Genomic DNA, 20774 nt, shown 5'->3' on the forward strand with positions numbered 1-20774 from the left:
AGAGCAGTGTTGTGCATCTCAGCTATTGTGTAGTACATGCACAAGATTTGGGGAAAGTTGCCAGAGCTAAGGCCTGGTTCACATCTGCGTTCAGTACTCTGTTCGGGGGGTCCACTTGGGGAATGCTATGGGTGGCTTGAAGAAGCCCTGAAGAAGGAAAAATGGAGCACTAGCAAGCATGATATTGCCCCTGGTGCACCATAAGACTCATATTGAATATTAATTATTCGGCAAAATGATAGCTTTGCCTCAAATAACAAAGGATGTAAGCCAGTCTTAATAAATCTGCCCCAGTGTGTACAAGACATAGGGGGAAAAATGACAGCTTTTGCTTTGTCCATAACACATAACATGGCCATACATATTAGATTATTGTCTGTTGAACCTGCTGATTTCATGTATATAGGTCTCCAACTTCCCCTCACAGCAGATGTCAGGGGAAGGAAAGATTATGTTGTTGGGTTTGAACATGTCTGATCCTTTTGTTCCTGGGGGAAGGAGGCAGGGGAGCTGATATCAGAATCTCTCTTCCTATTCAGAACACTTGAACACTCAGCTAAGTGTGCATGTGTGTGGTAAAGGAATAGCTATTGGACAAACTAGCATATGGTTGACAACTATCTAAAGTGCTTTTGCCTTTATTTCAGGAGCATTTAGAAGACATTCATCTATAACTTGCTAAGGACTCCATGGTCAGACAAGCATAAGGAAGTTACAAATGGATGTCTTTGAAATGCTCATGGAATAAAGGATCAGTTTTATGGGCAAAACAAGTGCTGGATGTCTTTACCTTCACTCTTGGATGATCACCAAGTGTGCTGAGGTTCTTTTCCATGTACTGGAATTGCATCTGATAAGTGGAGAGCTGATGGTCCTCTCTACATTTGTAAATAATGTATTTCCACGGAAGAATAGTGCATTACCTGCTTCACTCTGTTCACATCATGCCATATGGAGGATGAACTGCATAACTAATGTAAAACAAAAACATCAATTATGCAATTCTTTGCACTAAGTAACATACACTATTTTAGTACGGTGTTAGCGGGAAGTCTTCAGAATGCTCTGCAGCCTGTTGGCTAAACACATCTGTGGTAGCTTTTTACAGCAATTATACCAGTGTAACCCCCTCACATGAGTTACTAATGGTTATTTGGCCATATAAGTGCCTTACATGTTATGATAGTTTGTATATGTTGCCATGTGTATTCTGTATTCATTTGTGTAATGTTGTTAAGCTATTGTTCTCTGGTTTCACTTGTCCTAGTGAGCTGTGGTCTCCATAGCAACACACACTATAGTGGGTGGATCTGTAGCTGGAACAGGAAATAGTCATAGCAGGGAGAGGAAGTAGTATTCTGTAAGAGCCAGGGAAGAAGAAGTGTGGCAGTGGCCATCTTGTGTTTCAGACACTGTGCTGTGAGGATTTCCACAGCAACAGCAGGACAGAGAAGCTGTGTGACAGCGCCCCCATCACTATCAGTAAGAGGACAGGAATTACATCAGGCTGAGCAGAGCTATAACCCTGGCAGCCTGCACCTACCTCTACAAGGTAACTGAGCCCCTGCAGTAGACCAGAAGCTGGACCTGCAGACATCTTAGACTCTCTGCTAATACATGGGAAGGTGTCAGCCAGCTACAAGCCACTGTGCCACAGCTCACTGCTACAGGACAAGTGAACCAGCAGATGCCTGTTACAATAAAGCAGTGAATACTTCTACTGATCCTGGCCTGGACATTGCCTTCCCTGTAGCTAAGCCCTGGGCAAATGCTCTTTGTTGGAGTAGAGCACTGGCACCCACATCACCATCTCAGCCCAGGGACCAGCGGGTGTCTCAATACTCCAACTGGCGTCACATCTAACTGACTCTGCCTATTACCCTGTGCACCTCTCCTGGGAGTTCTGGTGCCTATAAGGTCACCGTGACAGTCCAGCCTCCTGCACGGTTCTCCCAGGGTGGTCGCAGTTGGCGTCACGAACAGGATTGCTGTGCCATTGAAAAAAAGAAGGGAGGCACTTGAGCTGCTGGCAGGAAAAAGGATCTGTGACTGCAACACTGTGCAATATCGCCATCTTGGCCCTGCATCGCACGCTATACCTGAATCTACAGCACAGGCAAAAGCAGGTGAGCCACGTACTGCCAGTATGTTTAGGAACAAAGAAAAAAGGGATTTTGTCAGTTTTAAACACCAAGGGTCCAGTAGTGAGGATGAGGAAGAGGGGTGTAGTATTTCAACCCCCACAGCTGCTGTAATGCCAATCACAATGCCTTATTACCCAGGCGTGCCATGGCTGCCACTCTATGTAGGCGAGCCAAATACCCTAAAGGACTTTAAAGAAAAGATGCAAGCAACTTTCAAAGTTTATCCCCTCACTGCTGAGCAGAAGGTTGCTATGTTAATGGGTCAGATGGGAGGACTAGCCCTCCGTGAAGTTAAGTCCTGGGATGTTAAGGAGAAACAAACTGTTAAGCAAATTTTTGATAAACTGCGCGCCATATTTGAAACTAAGACTCTGTCAGAACTAAAAGCTCGGTTCTTTAGCCGCAAGCAGAACGCAGGTGAAAGTCTTAGAGACTATGCTCTGAGCTTGGATGAAGCTCTCCGCCAGGTTGCACAACTAGATCCTCATGAGCTTCACAATTATGATTGCACGCTGAAGGAGCAATTCATCGAGGGTGCTACACCTGATGCAGTTAAAATGCAACTACGTATGCTTAACTCTCAAGACCCCGACCGACCCTTCAACCTATTTAAAGAGACAGCCATCCAAATCCTTAAAGTGGACACAATGCCAGAGGAGCAGCATAATGTGCCCTCAGCTTCTACAGCACCTCCGCCCTGTGTAATCCAACAACCCATTGCTCAGTGCGCACAGATCCAACCTTCTGACTCCAACATTGAACTCCAAGGACAAATTGCTGAACTTTCAAAGAATCTAATTAAGCTTTGCAAAAAAGTGGATGACCTTCAGCTGACACCACCGAGGTCTCCCTCATCCCGGCACTGGCAGCGACCTTCGCCACGTCAGTATTCACGCAGACCGTTATTCCGACCCGGTCGCAGGGTCACGGACCAGTTTGATTCATCCGGAAGGCCCATCTGTCGAAGTTGTCATTTACCAGGACACGTTGAACGAGAATGCCAGCCTTTAAACTAGGCCGTCCTGGGGCAGAGGACCTACCCCCAGGAGACAACCACCACCATGGTCCACTATCACCTGAATGGGGCCGACATTTCATTGGAGACCGCCCTATCCTTTCCATCAATATGAACAACATCCCACTGACTGCTCTCTTGGATACGGGATCACAGATGACTACCATGCCCCTTGCCCAGTTTGAAAAATATTGGTCTCGAGATCAGCTACAACCATGCAATCCTCATGAGCAGGTGACTCTAATTGCCAGCAATGGACAAGAACTTAAACAGGTAGGATACTTCCTAGCCACCCTTAAGATTGGCAAAACCGAACTGAAGGATCAAGGGATTGTCATTGTGGACGTTGCCAAAGACAGAGACACTCCCTCCATCATCATTGGGACCAATGTCTTAGTTAATTGTTTTGATGAAGCCATTGCTGCCTTGTCTGACACTCTTCAAATAGCCGCTCCAAAAGAGAGACACATCTACCATAAGGCCATTAAGGTTTTGGTCCAACAACAACAGGTCCAACTTTCCCAAGGTGAGATCGGAAAAGCTAGGGTGACTGACGCTAGACCCATCATCTTACCACCTGGTCATGTGATGATGGTCTGGTGCCGGGCCAGGTTTGGTGTCAAAGGCAGGGATTACTCCGTGCTCATCGAGTCAATGCCTACGGATCGTACAGTTATTGCTGCCCGTAGTTTGGCTAAGGTGACCCATGGACGAGTCCCTGTACAATTGTTGAATTTTGGGGATTCTGAAGTTACACTACCACGGTATACAGTGGTTGCCAAATTATCCAGAGTTCAGGATGCTGATTGCCTCCAGAGAGTCCATTGTGGAGCTCAGACCACCAATTCACAACCCACATGTAACCCCACTGGGGAGCAAAAAGAATGGTGGCAAGAGATTCACCTTGGAACCCCTGAGACGCCTTCATCTCAGCTGGAAGGGGTATTGCGGGTAGTTCACGAATTCGAACACATTTTCAGCAAGTCCCCTATGGACTTTGGGCATGTCACTGCAGTAGAACACACAATTCAAACTGGTGATCATCCTCCCATCAAGGAAAGACATAGGCCCATTCCCCCAGCACAATACCAACAAGTAAAAGGCTTACTCCAAAACATGAAGGATTCCGGTGTTATAAGGGACAGCCGAAGCCCTTGGGCTGCTCCCTTAGTACTCGTCAAAAAGAAGGACGGTACTATTCGCCTTTGCGTGGATTACCGCAAATTGAATGATATCACTCACAAGGATGCATATCCGCTGCCCCGGATAGAGGAGTCCCTTGCAGCTCTTCAGTCTGCAGCCTACTTCTCTGTCCTGGACCTTACCAGTGGATACTGGCAGGTCCCTATGTCCCCAACTGATGCTGAAAAAACCGCCTTCACAACACCAATGGGTCTGTTTGAATTTGACCGGATGCCATTTGGGTTGTGCAATGCGCCTGCCACATTCCAACGGCTCATGGAGTTCTGTTTAGGTCATCTAAACTTTGAGTCTGTCCTGTTATATCTGGATGATATAATTGTTTACTCCAGAACATATGCAGAGCATTTGGATCACCTTGCGAGAGTGTTTGAGTCTTTGGATCGCTATGGTCTGAAACTCAAACCTTCCAAATGCCATCTCCTAAAATCTGAAATCCAATACCTGGGACACATTGTGAGCGCTGATGGGGTGTCGCCAGATCCTCAGTACACTGAACGGATACGCGACTGGCCAACTCCTGAAACGGTAAAAGACATCCGTAGATTCCTTGGGTTCGCCGGTTATTACCGCCGATTTGTAAAAAACTTTGCCCGGATTGCTGCACCCTTACAGGCTGTACTGGTAGGTCAGTCTACCACCCGATCTGGTAAGAGTCCAACTATCCAATGGACCCCTGAAATGCAAAAAGCATTTGATGAGTTAAAAGCGGCCTTAGTCGGTCCAAATGTCCTTGCTTACCCTGATTACAGTAAACCGTTCATTCTGCAAACAGACGCAAGTAAAACTGGACTTGGTGCTGTCCTTTCCCAGAAACAAGAAGGTTTGATTAGACCCATTGCATTTGCCAGTCGTTCGCTTCGGGCGACTGAACGTAATGACTCTAACTATAGCTCCTTTAAGTTGGAGTTTCTGGCCTTGGTTTGGGCGGTTACCGAAAAATTCCATCATTATCTCACCGCCACTCCTTTTGTTGCATACACAGATAATAATCCTCTGACCCATCTTAGCACTGCCAAATTGGGAGCAATTGAGCAGCGTTGGGCTTCACGTCTTGCCAATTATCAGTTTACCTTAAAATTCCGTGCAGGGAGAGAGAATGTTAATGCTGACATTTTATCTCGGTTACCCCAAGAGTCAATTAATGACCTAGATGACCCTGACATATGGGAAGAAATTGAACTCCCTGACTTCTATGACAAAGTCGCTCAACGTGTTAACCAAAATGTCCGGACCAAATATTGTAACCTTCAGACCATGCGGGTTGAGTCCCTCCATCATATGGATTGGGAACAAGTCCAAAAACAAGATCCAACATTGCAAAGATTAAAAGACCTTTTAAAAGATTCAAATTCAATAGGTCCAGATAACAATGCAAGCCCTGAACTTCAAAATCTCTGGCGAGAGCGCGGTCGTTTAACCTATCTGCAGGGAAAACTGGTCCGCCGTTATGTAAATCCTCGTACCCATGAGCGAGTGTTTCAGATTGTGATACCAAGACAAGACGCTCCTTTGATCTTGGATGCGTATCATAATCAGTCAGGACATTTCAATGCCCAAAAGACAGAACGAACCATTAAGGATCGTTTCTACTGGGTGGGAATGCGCCCTCAAATTGAACAGTGGTGCCGGGATTGTGCACAATGTGCTTTGCGGAGAGGATCTAACCAACGTGCCCCTCTACAGGGCATTGTGACAGTCAGACCACTAGAGTTGGTAGCACTTGACCACGTCAAGTTGACACCAAGTCGGTCAGGTTACACTTATGCACTAACAATGATTGATCATTTTTCAAAATTCATGGTTGTAGTCCCAGTAAAAGATCTCACTGGTAAAACAGCAGCTCGGGAATTCCAAAGACATTTTGGGCGACCCTACGGTTATCCTGAAAAGATCCTTACTGATCAAGGTCCTGCATTTGAGTCAGAGCTTTTTCAAGAGTTCTGCAATCTCTATGGGTGTCAAAAGATCCGCACTACAGCCTACCATCCCCAGGGTAATGGGCTTTGTGAAAAAGCCAATCAAATCATTATCAACATGCTGAGAACAGTTGCCCGTGAAAAACGATCTGAGTGGCCAGAGCTATTGCCAGAGATCACTGAGATCTATAATAACACCAGACAGGATTCCACAGGGTACACTCCTGCATACCTCCTTAGAGGTCAGTTAGGACAACTCCCCGCTGATCACCAAATGGGAGTGATTACAGAGGTTAGGTCCCCACCTTTACCAAATGACACTTGGGTAGCAGAAAGACTAAGGGTTAATAGAGAACTTCAGGAACTTGTGTGTAAATCTCTGGACCAGGCTAGACACAAACAGGCTCTCCAGTATGACAAAGGAGCAAATGCTCAACCCTTGCAACCTGGAGATAAGGTCCTAAAAAGGCGACATGTTAGGCATCATAAGTTAGAGGATCGTTGGGAAGACAAAGCCTATGTTGTCCAAGAGGCACCACATGATAACTCTAAAGTGTGTAAAATTGTTCCAGAGGATGGAGAAGGTCCATCCCAGCTAGTGTCTCGAGATGATCTCAAAGTCTGTCCCTCCTCTTATACAAGTCCAAGAGTGACCCGTCGGTTACCGGCTACTCCACACGCTCTGTCACAACCAAGACGGACATTACCCTGTATACCCATTCCTGGCCAACATGGTACAGAATTAGGACTTGCTCTGGCTTCCCCTAACTTATACTTCTTTGTGAGACCTACGGTTACACCGTTGCAAAGAGAGACTCGCTCTGTGTCAAGGGAAACAAGTGACTCCATTTCCTTAGAGGACTTTGTGTCAGAGACTCCGGATACTCAGGTACTTCCTGTTGACAGAGAGGAGGCCTCAGAGCCTGAAACAATTTCTCAAAGGAGATCCCAAAGGGTAAACAAGGGTAAACCCTCAGTTCGCTACAGCCCTTAAAGGAGCATGCCCAGATCAGCCATAGTAGACTGTGCATTTCAGCTGATCATCTGCCTTGGAAACTTATCTTCACTTCAACAAATAAGCCATATACCTGGTGCCATAGTGGCGACACCATGCTTGGACTGCCCAAAGTTCTACCTCTATGTTTATTATTTGTTCCTAACCCATTTAACGTTTATTCCATTTACTTTGGACTATGGAATATTTAAGCCATTGACTGTTTTCTGTGTTATTGGTAGCCCGAGGACGTGCTACATTCAAGAAGGGAGGGATGTAACCCCCTCACAGGAGTTACTAATGGTTATTTGGCCATATAAGTGCCTTACATGTTATGATAGTTTGTATATGTTGCCATGTGTATTCTGTATTCATTTGTGTAATGTTGTTAAGCTATTGTTCTCTGGTTTCACTTGTCCTAGTGAGCTGTGGTCTCCATAGCAACACACACTATAGTGGGTGGATCTGTAGCTGGAACAGGAAATAGTCATAGCAGGGAGAGGAAGTAGTATTCTGTAAGAGCCAGGGAAGGAGAAGTGTGGCAGTGGCCATCTTGTGTTTCAGACACTGTGCTGTGAGGATTTCCACAGCAACAGCAGGACAGAGAAGCTGTGTGACAGCGCCCCCATCACTATCAGTAAGAGGACAGGAATTACATCAGGCTGAGCAGAGCTATAACCCTGGCAGCCTGCACCTACCTCTACAAGGTAACTGAGCCCCTGCAGTAGACCAGAAGCTGGACCTGCAGACATCTTAGACTCTCTGCTAATACATGGGAAGGTGTCAGCCAGCTACAAGCCACTGTGCCACAGCTCACTGCTACAGGACAAGTGAACCAGCAGATGCCTGTTACAATAAAGCAGTGAGCACTTCTACTGATCCTGGCCTGGACATTGCCTTCCCTGTAGCTAAGCCCTGGGCAAATGCTCTTTGTTGGAGTAGAGCACTGGCACCCACATCACCATCTCAGCCCAGGGACCAGCGGGTGTCTCAATACTCCAACTGGCGTCACATCTAACTGACTCTGCCTATTACCCTGTGCACCTCTCCTGGGAGTTCTGGTGCCTATAAGGTCACCGTGACAGTCCAGCCTCCTGCACGGTTCTCCCAGGGTGGTCGCACCAGATTCTCCTGTCATAGTCTCTACATTCAATTGAAGGGTGCATACATCCAATAGCGTACTGTGAGAGTGGTACATTGTTTAAAGCAACCTTCCAACGTAATGTTCTTACAAACAAAATGAAAAGGAATGTTATCTTCATAAAGCTTCTGATTGTCAGATTGGGAAATAAATATATCCTTTGTCTGTGTTGAACTGAGTAATATTTATCAGCAATCCATTGTGAATCCACCCCCGCAGCATCCTCACACATTGCCTTCTAAAGGTCTGTGCTCATCATGTCTGGCATCCGCTGTCATTCTTGCTGTTACACCTTTGTTCCTTTGCTGAATACCATCTTTCACATTTCTCTGGAAAAGAGGAAGGATAAGATGCTTTCCAATCCACGTGTGGCTTAACATGTTGTAGAAAGCTGTCTTATTGAGTCTGTAGTAATAGATGAAATCTACTATCATCAGGGAGAGGATCAAGAGTCCATAGAAACCAATGCCAAGCAGAGGAAGAGGGCTCCTAAGAAAATGACAAAGAAAACTTCTTGACCTTAAGTGTAAATATGACTGGTTACAGTTCTATATTATCTGCACAGTACACAAATTCTAATTTATGTTCATATTTATATAACGGATTCATCCTATAGCATATGGATACCAGTGGTGTCTGGCAAACCACATTGACCATTGGATTCAATCTAGGTGGCCAACATTTTGGTAGGAGAAATAGCCCCAAATGCACACTGGATCTGCATCAAAATCAGCCTCCAAAAAAAAGCCTCCCAATAGAACTCTATGGGGAAAGTCAACAGTCCACTCAATTCAGCTTTCTAGCAGTATATAATACTGCACATTGATGAGGACACGAAAGGTACATTTTAAGGCTAAGGCTCCAAGTAGTGAAACACAGCTTAAAAATGCTTCAAAAAGGCACAACTTTTTACACTTTTTGCTGCAGTTTTTCTCTGCATTTTTATTTCTCCTGTTAAATATATAGGGAAAACACACAATACTGCAGCTAAAGTTAACATACTCTTTTTTTAAAAAAAAAATGCAGCTTTTCCACAGCTTTTCCCCCCTACAATATATGGATGAAATTACATAAAATCTCCTTCATTTTGATGGTACTATAAAATGCAGCTTTTATTTTCTGTTGTTTCTCCATAGCATCCAAAATCATGGTGTTTCCACGGCATGGAGCCTTGGCCTAAAAGGGTTTTGTGGGATTTATTAATTGATGAGCTATCTGCAGAACAGGTCATCAATTGAAGATCAGTGGGAGTCCAACACCCAGGACCATGCTGATCAGCAGACGTGGCGTTCACTGAGCATCGCTTATGCTTCACATGCCATGTGACTTTGCAGTCATAGCTCAGTCATATGGTATATATGTATTGGATCCTGCTAATGTTCAATAAATCACGCGTCACTGATCTTCAATGGATGCCCATAGATCATCACTTATTAAGTCTGGAAAACCCTTTTAAGGGTGCATTCACACTGAGTAAACGCTAGCTTATTCTGAACGTAAAACACGTTCAGAATAAGCGGCGTCTAAAGCAGCTCCATTCATTTCTATGGGAGCGGGGATACGAGCGCTCCCCATAGAAATGAATGGGCTGCTTCTTTCACTCCGTGCAGTCCCATTGAAGTGAATGGGGAGTGCCGGCGTGTACGCTCCGGCATGAGCAGAGCTTGCCGTATACGCCGGCACTCCCCATTCACTTCACTGGGACTGCACGGAGTGAAAGAAGCAGCCCATTCATTTCTATGGGGAGCGCTCGTATCCCCGCTCCCATAGAAATGAATGGAGCTGCTTTAGACGCCGCTTATTCTGAACGTGTTTTACGTTCAGAATAAGCTAGCGTTTACTCAGTGTGAATGCACCCTAAGATGACTATTTCTTAAATTTGTTGTTCACATGAGCCTAGTTTATCTCTGACACAAAAGTTCTGATGAAAAAGTCTTATAGACCTATACTGGCCTATGTGCATACACTTTACTGTCACTCCACAATATAATGGCTACATTCTCATAGATTGTAAGCCCTCGCTGGCAGGGCCCTCTACCCCACTGTGCCAGTCGGTCATTGTTAGTATTATATCTACCTGTATATTTTGTGTATTGTATGTAAACCCCCAAATGTAAAGCAACATGGAATTAATGCTGCTATATAAATAAATAAACAATAATAATAATAATTCTAGACATACCTATAAATATATGTGGCCAGTTTCTCCGACAGGTTCACTTTCATCACAGATTCAAACTCTTCCTGCTTACAGCAGTATTTCAAGGAGTCATTTCCCAGCCAGCAGCAGTACATATGTTCTTGAGAGTCACTTAATCGTGGACAGTGAAATCCTGAGTGATACACATCCCCCTGTCCTGGATAACCCTCACATGTCCGCACATTAACAGTCGAGGCTATAAGACAGATAAAGATTGGTTACTACTTAATCAAGCGTCTACATCATTATATTGGCCATCTTCATCGATCTGGCTTTTAGTAAAGGTCAAAACTTATTATACCAATTGTAGAGATAGCAATTAAACTGACCTTCCAGGATTCACCTTGCTAAGGCTCATATGGCTGCCACCCCCACAGTATACAGTATATACAGCAGTCACATAATAATTATAAGTTTTATTGCAAGTAGTTGAATAGTCAGTATAATATATATATATATATTATTATTATTATTATTATTATTAATTTTTATTTTTTTTTAATGATTTTTTACCATACTTGAAAACTTTTCTCAAGCCCCATAAAGAGGCAGAGCTTCAGTAAGCAAGGAGAAAGCAGGAGACTGAATTAGGAGTCGGTAGGAGCTGTGTCTTAGATTACCGCAGATTGCCTGTAGATACTGTAGCTAAGCCTGAAGAAGACACTGCAAGGTGATTTGTGATTGGGTCCGGCAGCAACTTTGAGAAGATGGGGCCTGGGAACGGAGGATACTGTTGACCTTCCTATGCACCTAGCTGTCATCTCATCCTCCCAATGTGTCTATGTAATCATTATTTGGGTAGGTAAGATAATGTAGCCAGTTTATTGTATGGATGCATAGACTGGGCGAGATGCTTGTATAAAGCTGTATGTAAAGCAGTAAGTGTGCTGACACTGCTCATGCATGGGATGGGGGTTGGGGCCACCATGGCTCAGGGGCCCATCAAATTCACATGTACCCCTCTGGACTAGTCTGAACCTGACTTTTGGAATCCAAAAGAGGATTGACAGTTCCTGTGAGCATTAATGATTAAAAAGGTCCTTTCATTAACTCCGCCAACTCCAATTCTTTTTTTGTTCTTTATGCAATTCAAAGTTTATTGATTTTTCACAGGAATAAACAGGACAAGGATAATACAGGAAGGTACAAGGTCATACCAAGACAGAACAGGAATTAATAAAAATAGGATTGAGTCCCCCAAGCAAAGCCACAGGGTAGAGGGGAAGAGAGAAAAGAATGGAATGGGGGATAGGAGAGAGTTAGAGGGGGAGGAGAAGAGGAGTAAGAGGATGAAATGGAGTGAGTAGTTCCACCAATGGGATGACCACATTGATGGAGAGAAGACAGAGGGGAAAAAAAACACTAACTCAAATTCTTTGCATGTTTTACCAGACACTGCTACACCGAGTTAAGCACAATTTGATTTTTTTTTTCTCTAGCCTTAACTGTTCCTGAGTAATCAGTGCAGTTAGTTTTAGTATGCGATATGCTTATTAGGCCCTCTGCTGTTGGTCTTATATAGGAGCAAGCATGAGCTCTGAGCTCTCTCACTTTATCCAGTGTCCATGGGTGGACAGTGTTAGAGCTCAGGATCACACTGCCTTGTCTGCTTTATCCCAAGACCACCCACTTGCCAGTAGAGAGGATAATTAGCATATCAGGAACTAGAAGAAACTGCACTAACTGCTCTGGAATGGTGGAGCCAAGGGAAAAAAATTCCAACTGTACCAGAATAAATATGTCATTTATCCAATCCGCTCTGAATTCTTCCCATAAATATTGGAATTTGGTTGTTTCAAATGCAACTCCAGCAACAAAGACTGCTCCACCATGACTGTGTGTACTTATTATTGTCAACTTTTCCTGCAAATGTTTTTTCTAATTGGAGTCCCCCATTGACCCATTGATCTATGGAGAAATTAGGCAGCAAGTGTTCAAAGCTTATGCTTTACTACCATAGGGAAAAAACTCTTAGGGGGCATTCACACGGAGAAACACGACACGATTCTGGCACGATAACTTGTGTAAGAATCAGCGCTGTAAAACAGAAATCCATTGAGTTCAATGTGTTACGCGCATTAAATGGAACCCATTGAACTCAATGGGATTCTGTTTTGCAGCTCTGATTCTTACGAGAGTTATCGTGCCAGAATCAGTGCTGCGATACACCGTGTGAATGCCCCCATACTCCACATTCACAAGAACAAGTTACAGCCATGAAACTTGCTGTGTGTGTTGGTTGGATTTACCAGCCTGAACAATGTGCTGGGAGAGGGTTTCATAGCGTAATAGCTATCTATGGCACTAGTAATCCCTGCCTCCCAGCAACATACTGTCCTGTACTAGAGACTCAGGTGCAAATGTGAATGTAGCCACGCCATTTGGTGTCAGCCTGAATGAAACAACCCCTTGTGCATTGACAATTTTCAAAAAGATATTTTTGCTATTCACTGTTATTTTCTATATGAATATCTAATAAAAAGAAGCAGAAAGATGACCAGTGCAACTTTACAGTGGGCCAGTACCTACACATGCACACATTACTTTTCCATCATTTTCTCCAATGTTCTTTTCCAATTAATGAGCGGTTTGCTGCCATAGAGTAAGGCCCCATTAATCCACATTGTACGCCTATGACCTCCTACTCTGCTTCACCATGTAGAAAATCCCCATGCCTAAACCGTGCTCTACAGACAGATTCATGAATATCACAGTCATCGCTCTGTTCCTCTCAAGTATTAGATTTAAGCTAATTTGAGATCAAGAGCAGGGCATTTTTCTCATCATCTTTAAATGAATGTGACTGGCAAACCAAAACTGCATGGGGCAGTGCAGAAGATGAGATGCTCATTTAGAAGCTGAATATGAAATACATTCATATTCCCAGTGTCATATTCAAAGTGAAAACTGATTCTAAAAATATAAAGCTGCAATACATAAAACTAAATGTTAGTACAATTATATTGTTTAGCACGCAGTATAGGAAGAGATTTGCCTATTGTCACCATTGAGGGAGGGTTTACACACCAATTCATTTAGTACTATTAGATTAATTTGGATCAGATCCAGAGACAGTAAATGACAGTAAATGGGACTTTTTTCAGTTGAGAATAACCACCGCCATTGGGGTCTACATATCTGACATGAATGGTTCCTTATTGTTAAAGGGGCTCTATCATTGCCAAAACCTGTTTTGAGCTACTCATATGCCTGAATAGTCTTTAAAAAGGCTATTCGGGTGCTGCCCCCAGTTTTTCTTGTAGCTACCTATAGAACTCAGCATACTGCTCAGTATGCTGTTCTATAGCGAGCTACAAGAAAATGGCGCTCAGGCATGCACAGTAGCGCTCAGAACAGAGCGTTACTGCACATGCACAGGATTTGAAGCGCAAGAGCAAGACTGGATGGAGGATGGAGGCGGTTACAGCAAGTGTGGAGGAGGGCATAACGCAGCACAAGCCATGGAGGGGTGTGAAAGAGGTATGACATAGGGGGGTGCTCGCTGGCCCTGGGTGCCCCGTGAGCATCAGTAGCATATCGGTTTTACTGATTTTTAAGAAAAACAGGGGGGGGGGGGGAGTTTGGAAAAACTGGGGGCAGCACCTGAGTAGCTCAAAACAGGTTTTGGTAATGACAGAGCCCCATTAAACCCCACTTGGTCTTTAATGAATAATTGCTACATTGTACAATCATAGTCATCATTATAATAAGCTAGGACTTTGCACATGCATGATAGGTAGTAACTGGCCCTGAGTATTGGATTTGGGGTTAAATCATCCACCTATATAGCCACTTTTATATGTATTTAATAATAGGAGGAAGAGGTTAACATTCTCGAAGAGGGTGAGGAACATATTACATGAACCTGGTCAGGTGAAGCCGCCTATTATGGCAGGATCACCATGCGATGCCATATAACAGGGTAAAGAATGACTATGCAGATTGGATTCTAACATGCTTGATCCTTTTTTTTCTCAACAGTAATAAGCTGAACCAGAGGTGCCTGACAGTGGTTTATTCCTCTCTACCTGTTGAGAACACATGCACACTTGGCAAGTTTGGATTGGATTAGTCACTGGCTATTACTTACATGGGTGACAGCTTTTAAACTAACTACCAAGCAAGAATGCTAGCAATAACTACAACCAACGTGACCAATAAGCCTCTTAAAAATTTGATACACTGCAAAATTTTGCCAGATGATAGTCTTTTTTTATCTGCATGTCTTTGTAGGTACAACTTATAACAGCGCCATTGTAATATGCAAAGAAAGCCACAAGCGATTATTATACTTGAGAGCACTTCCAGCAGTCTTTATAGAGCCTGGCATTTTTAATGTGGTTTTATGTGGCTATTATTAATCTATATTCAAGAATAAAGTCACCCATTTTTATAAACATGGGTGGAACTTGAGGGGTGTCCAAGGCTGATCTTAGTTAGAACATAACATGGGTGAACTATGCTCTACTCTTCCTTCAGAGGCCACAGGTCCAGAAAGAGGAGGTTGTTTGTGGTGTATACAAGACGTGATATGGCTGAAAAACACATTTGTCCTTAATTCATTGGAGACCAGGGCCCTAAGAGAGGAGAGTTATTGTAGTGTCAGGACCCATCTAACAGAGGCCGCCTTGTCATGACATATGGGCTTTCAGTTACAGTTTGAAGTGAAAAAAAAACCCAAGAACCTCATTTTTATGCATTTTTCTATGCACTAGGTATTTGCAGTAATGCTCGTGGTGCTAGCAGAGTGCTGTTGTAACTTTGGTATTGCAGCCACAGCAATGTGCACCTGCATGTCCTGTTGATATTGTTTGGCAGTGCTGACCAATTGTTTGTTGCATTGAGGAGGTGCAGTCACACCTGGGCCCAGGAGTCTTAGTGGGCCCATAAACACTGGGGGAGCCACAGTTCACCCTCACCACACTAAGTAAACTTCAATCTCCTTTCTGATTTCTGTTGATGGCTGGAAGTGCATTGTAAGATTATTAACCATGCCCTGGGGTGCACTAGAGTGAGACAGGTGAAGAAAATTTATGATACAGTTTTTTTTACTGTCAGAAAGGAGAATTTGAAGCTTTTAACGTCAAAAATAGCAGATAGTATCAACATGGGATTTTGTGGGGAAGGCTGCGGTGGAGGTGATAGTTACTGTGTTGGGGCAATGACAGGAGATGTGAATGATGGGAATCTTTTGTTCATAGACATGATGCTAAGAAGTCTTCATTGTGCTCTGGGCCCATATAGAGAAGGAAAGAGAAATGTAAATGCTGTTAAGATGTACAGATAGGATATGGCTGATGGACATAAAGAGAGGTTGTGTAGGGTGGCCAAGATAGGCTTTTGGACCAAGACCTCTGAGCCTCTAATTATGCCTGTTTATAACACATACAGTATGTTGGCCAAATTCAACATCGTAGTCGTCCCATAGACTAGCTTGATTTAGATTGATGTGTATACTATCTATCTAAGAATAGTCCCTTTTGCCTATAAGTGTTTAAACAAATTCCCTTTCTGGGATGAAATACTCCATTAGAGACCCAGAGGATGCCCATCAAGGGCAATAACAACACCCAGCCAAACAGGACTCATGAGCTCCAAGAAAGGACAAGCTGTCTGGTAGTGGAGTGGAGTCACTCAGTCTCTGTTAATATGTATGGCTTCATAATTAACTAATTAAGGCTGGGTTCACATTTGTGCCTGGTCTCCGTACGGAAACGGAGCGCTTTTTTCTCCGCATTTTTTCACTCTTTTCGGGGAGAAACCAAATGGAAACCACGCAGACCCCATTATTGTCTAAGGGGTCCGCGGGTTTCCTAAGGTAACCACTTTTTTATGTAAAAGATCCAGTTTTTATTTTTCCAATAATAAAAAACATACATAAATAACAAAATGTATGTGGCAATATTTGACCCATGAAAATGGCAGAGTGTCTTCGCTGACGCGTTTTGGTAATTGTGCAACTTAGTCGTAGCTACGACTAAGGTAGACTAAGGTAAAACGTTACCGAAACGCGTCAGCCAGGCGCTCTGCCATTTTCATGTGTCAAATATTGCCACATACATTTTGTTATTTATGTATGATTTTTATTATTGGTGAAATAAAAACTGGATCTTTTATTCAACTCTTGATTGCCGGAATCCCCTTCTTTTGAAGATCAACTTCCTACAGTGCAGTGCTCCGGACCGGGAGCTACTTTCTGTGCAACTTTCATATGAATGTGGGACGTAAGTCATGGATTGTTTATACAATTTTGAGAAAAGCATGGACTGTTTATATCTTTGAAAATAATACAATTTTCATTACCTAACTTTGATAAGTGGGCTGTGTTATCCCTCTCCCTCATTCCCTATTTTTTCTACTTTTTTATGTGGATTAGGTTTCCATTCAGGGTGTCTGAATGACTGAGTGCAGATGTGAATCTAACCTTAGCCATATTAGAAAACAGCTTGTTTGTTGTGTGTTCTACCTGGATCATATTCTCACCTGAGACAATTGGTCAAGTGGGCTACTTTGTTACTCTGTATTTGTGGCCTCTCCGGCCTTGGTGTTTGTTATCTATATAGCCCTTCACTAAAAACTTATTGGCAACCAAAAAAGAGGTGGCAGAGGGGTGTAACTAGTAGGATTCTTTAGCAAAATCGAGAATGCTGAATATACCAGCCTGTTAATAGGAGAGTTATGGTATACATAGGATAATGGTGTCGTACAGTAGATCTCATGTACAAAGTAGACTCCACCTTATATATCCCTTACAAAAAGAAACCACTAAGGGTCCATTCACATGTAGGAAAATGGTGAGGAATTTGGTGTGGAATTTCAGCGCTGAAAAAAAAGCCTACCACTGACTTCAATGGGTTCCTTTTTCTGCTAGCAAAGGTCCCCATTGAAGGACTCCATTGAAGTCAATGGTAGGCTTTTTTTTCAGCGCTGAAATTCCACATCAAATTCCTCACCATTTTCCTACATGTGAATGGACCCTTAGACTAAGTAGGCCCACTGCCCCTCACAACCTGCTGTGGCTGCTTTGGCCTTTAGTGTCCAATTAACACAAGTGTGCACACAGCCTTAGAGACATGTTCTTGGTTACTTACCATATTCACAAGTAATTTACAGAGAGCGCTGGTCGGGGTGTAATGTCATTAATTAGTAGTTATGCAGATGTGTATGCCTTGCTAATGAACAATCGTCCCTCATTATCTGTACCATGGAAAAATATTAGTAGGCACAGACCAATTATTAAATAATACTAAAAGGAAGCAAATTCCCTCAAAACTGTCCAGCTCTCGGCATGTACCTAGTTTACCAACAGGGTATACAGTCCTATGAAAAAGTTTGGGCACCCCTATTAATCTTAATCATTTTTAGTTCTAAATATTTTGGTGTTTGCAACAGCCATTTCAGTTTGATATATCTAATAACTGATGGACACAGTAATATTTCAGGATTGAAATGAGGTTTATTGTACTAACAGAAAATGTGCAATATGCATTAAACCAAAATTTGACCGGTGCAAAAATATGGGCACCTCAACAGAAAAGTGACATTAATATTTAGTACATCCTCCTTTTGCAAAGATAACAGCCTCTAGTCGCTTCCTGTAGCTTTTAATCAGTTCCTGGATCCTGGATGAAGGTATTTTGGACCATTTCTTTCTACAAAACAATTCAAGTTCAGTTAAGTTTGATGGTCGCCGAACATGGACAGCCCGCTCTCAAATGATCTGAAAACAAAGATTGTTCAACATAGTTGTTCAGGGGAAGGATACAAAACGTTGTCTCAGAGATTTAACCTGTCAGTTTCCACTGTGAGGAACATAGTAAGGAAATGGAAGACCACAGGGACAGTTCTTGTTAAGCTCAGAAGTGGCAGGCCAAGAAAAATATCAGAAAGGCAGAGAAGAAGAATGGTGAGAACAGTCAAGGACAATCCACAGACCACCTCCAAAGAGCTGCAGCATCATCTTGCTGCAGATGGTGTCACTGTGCATCGGTCAACTATACAGCGCACTTTGCACAAATAGAAGCTGTATGGGAGAGTGATGAGAAAGAAGCCGTTTCTGCACGTACGCCACAAATAGAGTTGCCTGAGGTATGAAAAAGCACATTTGGACAAGGCAGCTTCATTTTGGAAACAAAAATTGAGTTGTTTGGTTATAAAAAAAGGCGTTATGCATGGCGTCCAAAAAGAAACAGCATTCCAAGAAAAACACATGCTACCCACTGTAAAATTTGGTGGAGGTTCCATCATGCTTTGGGGCTGTGTGGCCAATGCCGGCATCGGGAATCTTGTTAAAGTTGAGAGTCGCATGGATTCCACTCAGTATCAGCAGATTCTTGAGAATAATGTTCAAGAATCAGTGACGAAGTTGAAGTTACGCCGGGGATGGATATTTCAGCAAGACAATGATCCAAAACACCGCTCCAAATCCTCAGGCATTCATGCAGAGGAACAATTACAATGTTCTGGAATGGCCATCCCAGTCCCCAGACCTGAATATCATTGAACATCTGTGGGATGATTTGAAGCGAGCTGTCCATGCTCGGCGACCATCTAACTTAACTGAACTTGAATTGTTTGTCCAAAATACCTTTATCCAGGATCCAGGAACTGATTAAAAGCTACAGGAAGCGACTAGAGGCTGTTATCTTTGCAAAAGGAGGATCTACTAAATATTAATGTCACTTTTCTGTTGAGATGCCCATACTTTTGCACCGGTCACATTTTGGTTTAATGCATATTGCACATTTTCTGTTAGTACAATAAACCTCATTTCAATCCTGAAATATTACTGTGTCCATCAGTTATTAGATATATCAAACTGAAATGGCTGTTGCAAATACCAAAATATTTAGAACTAAAAATGATTAAGATTAATAGGGGTGCCCAAACTTTTTCATAGGACTGTATCTAATCCTGGCATACATATACTTGATAATATACCAAGAAAACATTAAAAACCTCTTTGTTATATATATGTTTCACTTATTTCATTGATAGTATGTTATAATTGCTAAAACATATAAAAGTTAAGCCAATGCAATAAGTATACACCAATCTCCTGCTAAAGTTTCCCTGTAGGATCATATATGGTAGGTCCGTCATATAATAACTTATAATAAACTATACAAAACACTTGGTAAAATCTCATATTCTACTACAGTCTCCCATTTGTATTATTGTTGCAGCTGTTCTGTCCCTGTCACTTCTTGTCACAGCAACCTAACCTAAGGAAAGTAAGAAAGCAGGTTAAATAACAATGCTTGCATTAAAACATAAATCTGATACCTGTCCGGAAAGCTGCAACGAGGGATATGAAATGAGACTTATCCAGTTATAACTAGGTATGAAGTCAAGGAGCAAATACATGGGGGTATTAAGTCAGATCTCGTAATGGTAGAATTGGCGTCAGCTATTCTCTAGTGTAGTCAAATGGTAAGAATGTTTCAGGAGAAAGAGGAGGAGTGAAAGCAGCAGATACCTTTCCAGAGATAATTGAGGAGCAGCACAGTCAAGCGAAGCAGGTTAGCTGAATTCAGCCGCTTCATCTTCTCAGGAGTTCCTGCCTTCTGTGGACATTGTTTGCCAGAGCAGTGGGGTGGGAAGAAAGATACAAAGAAACCGCAAGCAACATTATCTTTTGCATCCATTACCTGTGACAATAAACAGAGAACAAATGCCATTAAGGCTTGCCACATGAGCAAATACATTTTATTGTTCCAGTCCAATTAGCTCCTCTTTTAAAAGCAATAGTCTCTTAGAACTCTTCTGGGTGCCTTTTATTCCAGCGGTGTTAGTTACCTGGCAGTTCACCATTCAGACATTACAGTACATTTCATTCTGCTACATGAGTGATCTACTGCTGGGCAGCATATAATCTGCTGAAAGACGTAATGTACCTGTTTATGCATGGGGACAGCAGGGTATCTATCTATCTATCTATCTATCTATCTATCTATCTATCTATCTATCATATATGATCATATCTATCTATCTATCTATCTATCTATCTATCTATGATCTATCTATCTATCTATCTATCATCATCATATCTATTTATCTATCTATGATCATATCTATCTATCACATATCTATCTATCTATCTATCTATCATATATGATCATATCTATCTATCTATCTATCTATCTATCTATCTATCTATGA

At 42.7% G+C, this 20774-nt stretch overlaps 1 protein-coding gene across 1 annotated transcript; it reads right to left on the reverse strand.

The window, feature by feature from the left end:
• Positions 1-8637: 8637 nt before the first annotated feature.
• Positions 8638-20260, reverse strand: LOC142204501 (protein shisa-like-1a). Its single transcript, XM_075275815.1, has 3 exons — positions 20092-20260; positions 10596-10809; positions 8638-8902 (listed from the first exon to the last, which is right to left on the reverse strand). Exons 1-3 carry the CDS (start codon positions 20258-20260, stop codon positions 8638-8640), a joined length of 648 nt encoding a protein of 215 aa, XP_075131916.1.
• Between the last annotated feature and the right edge of the window lie 514 nt (positions 20261-20774).

The sequence above is a fragment of the Leptodactylus fuscus genome, chromosome 5 (assembly GCF_031893055.1).
Source record: "Leptodactylus fuscus isolate aLepFus1 chromosome 5, aLepFus1.hap2, whole genome shotgun sequence".
Classification (NCBI taxonomy): Eukaryota; Metazoa; Chordata; class Amphibia; order Anura; family Leptodactylidae; genus Leptodactylus; species Leptodactylus fuscus.

Excerpts from the sequence above, each read along its gene's own strand:
- LOC142204501 (XM_075275815.1), bottom strand. The coding sequence starts at position 20,260 with ATGGATGCAAAAGATAATGTTGCTTGCGGTTTCTTTGTATCTTTCTTC. Across the intron at positions 10,810-20,091 it reads CCTCAATTATCTCTGGAAAG|CCTCGACTGTTAATGTGCGG; the intron begins GTATCTGCTGCT and ends TCTGTCTTATAG. Across the intron at positions 8,903-10,595 it reads CTGGCCACATATATTTATAG|GAGCCCTCTTCCTCTGCTTG; the intron begins GTATGTCTAGAA and ends TCATTTTCTTAG.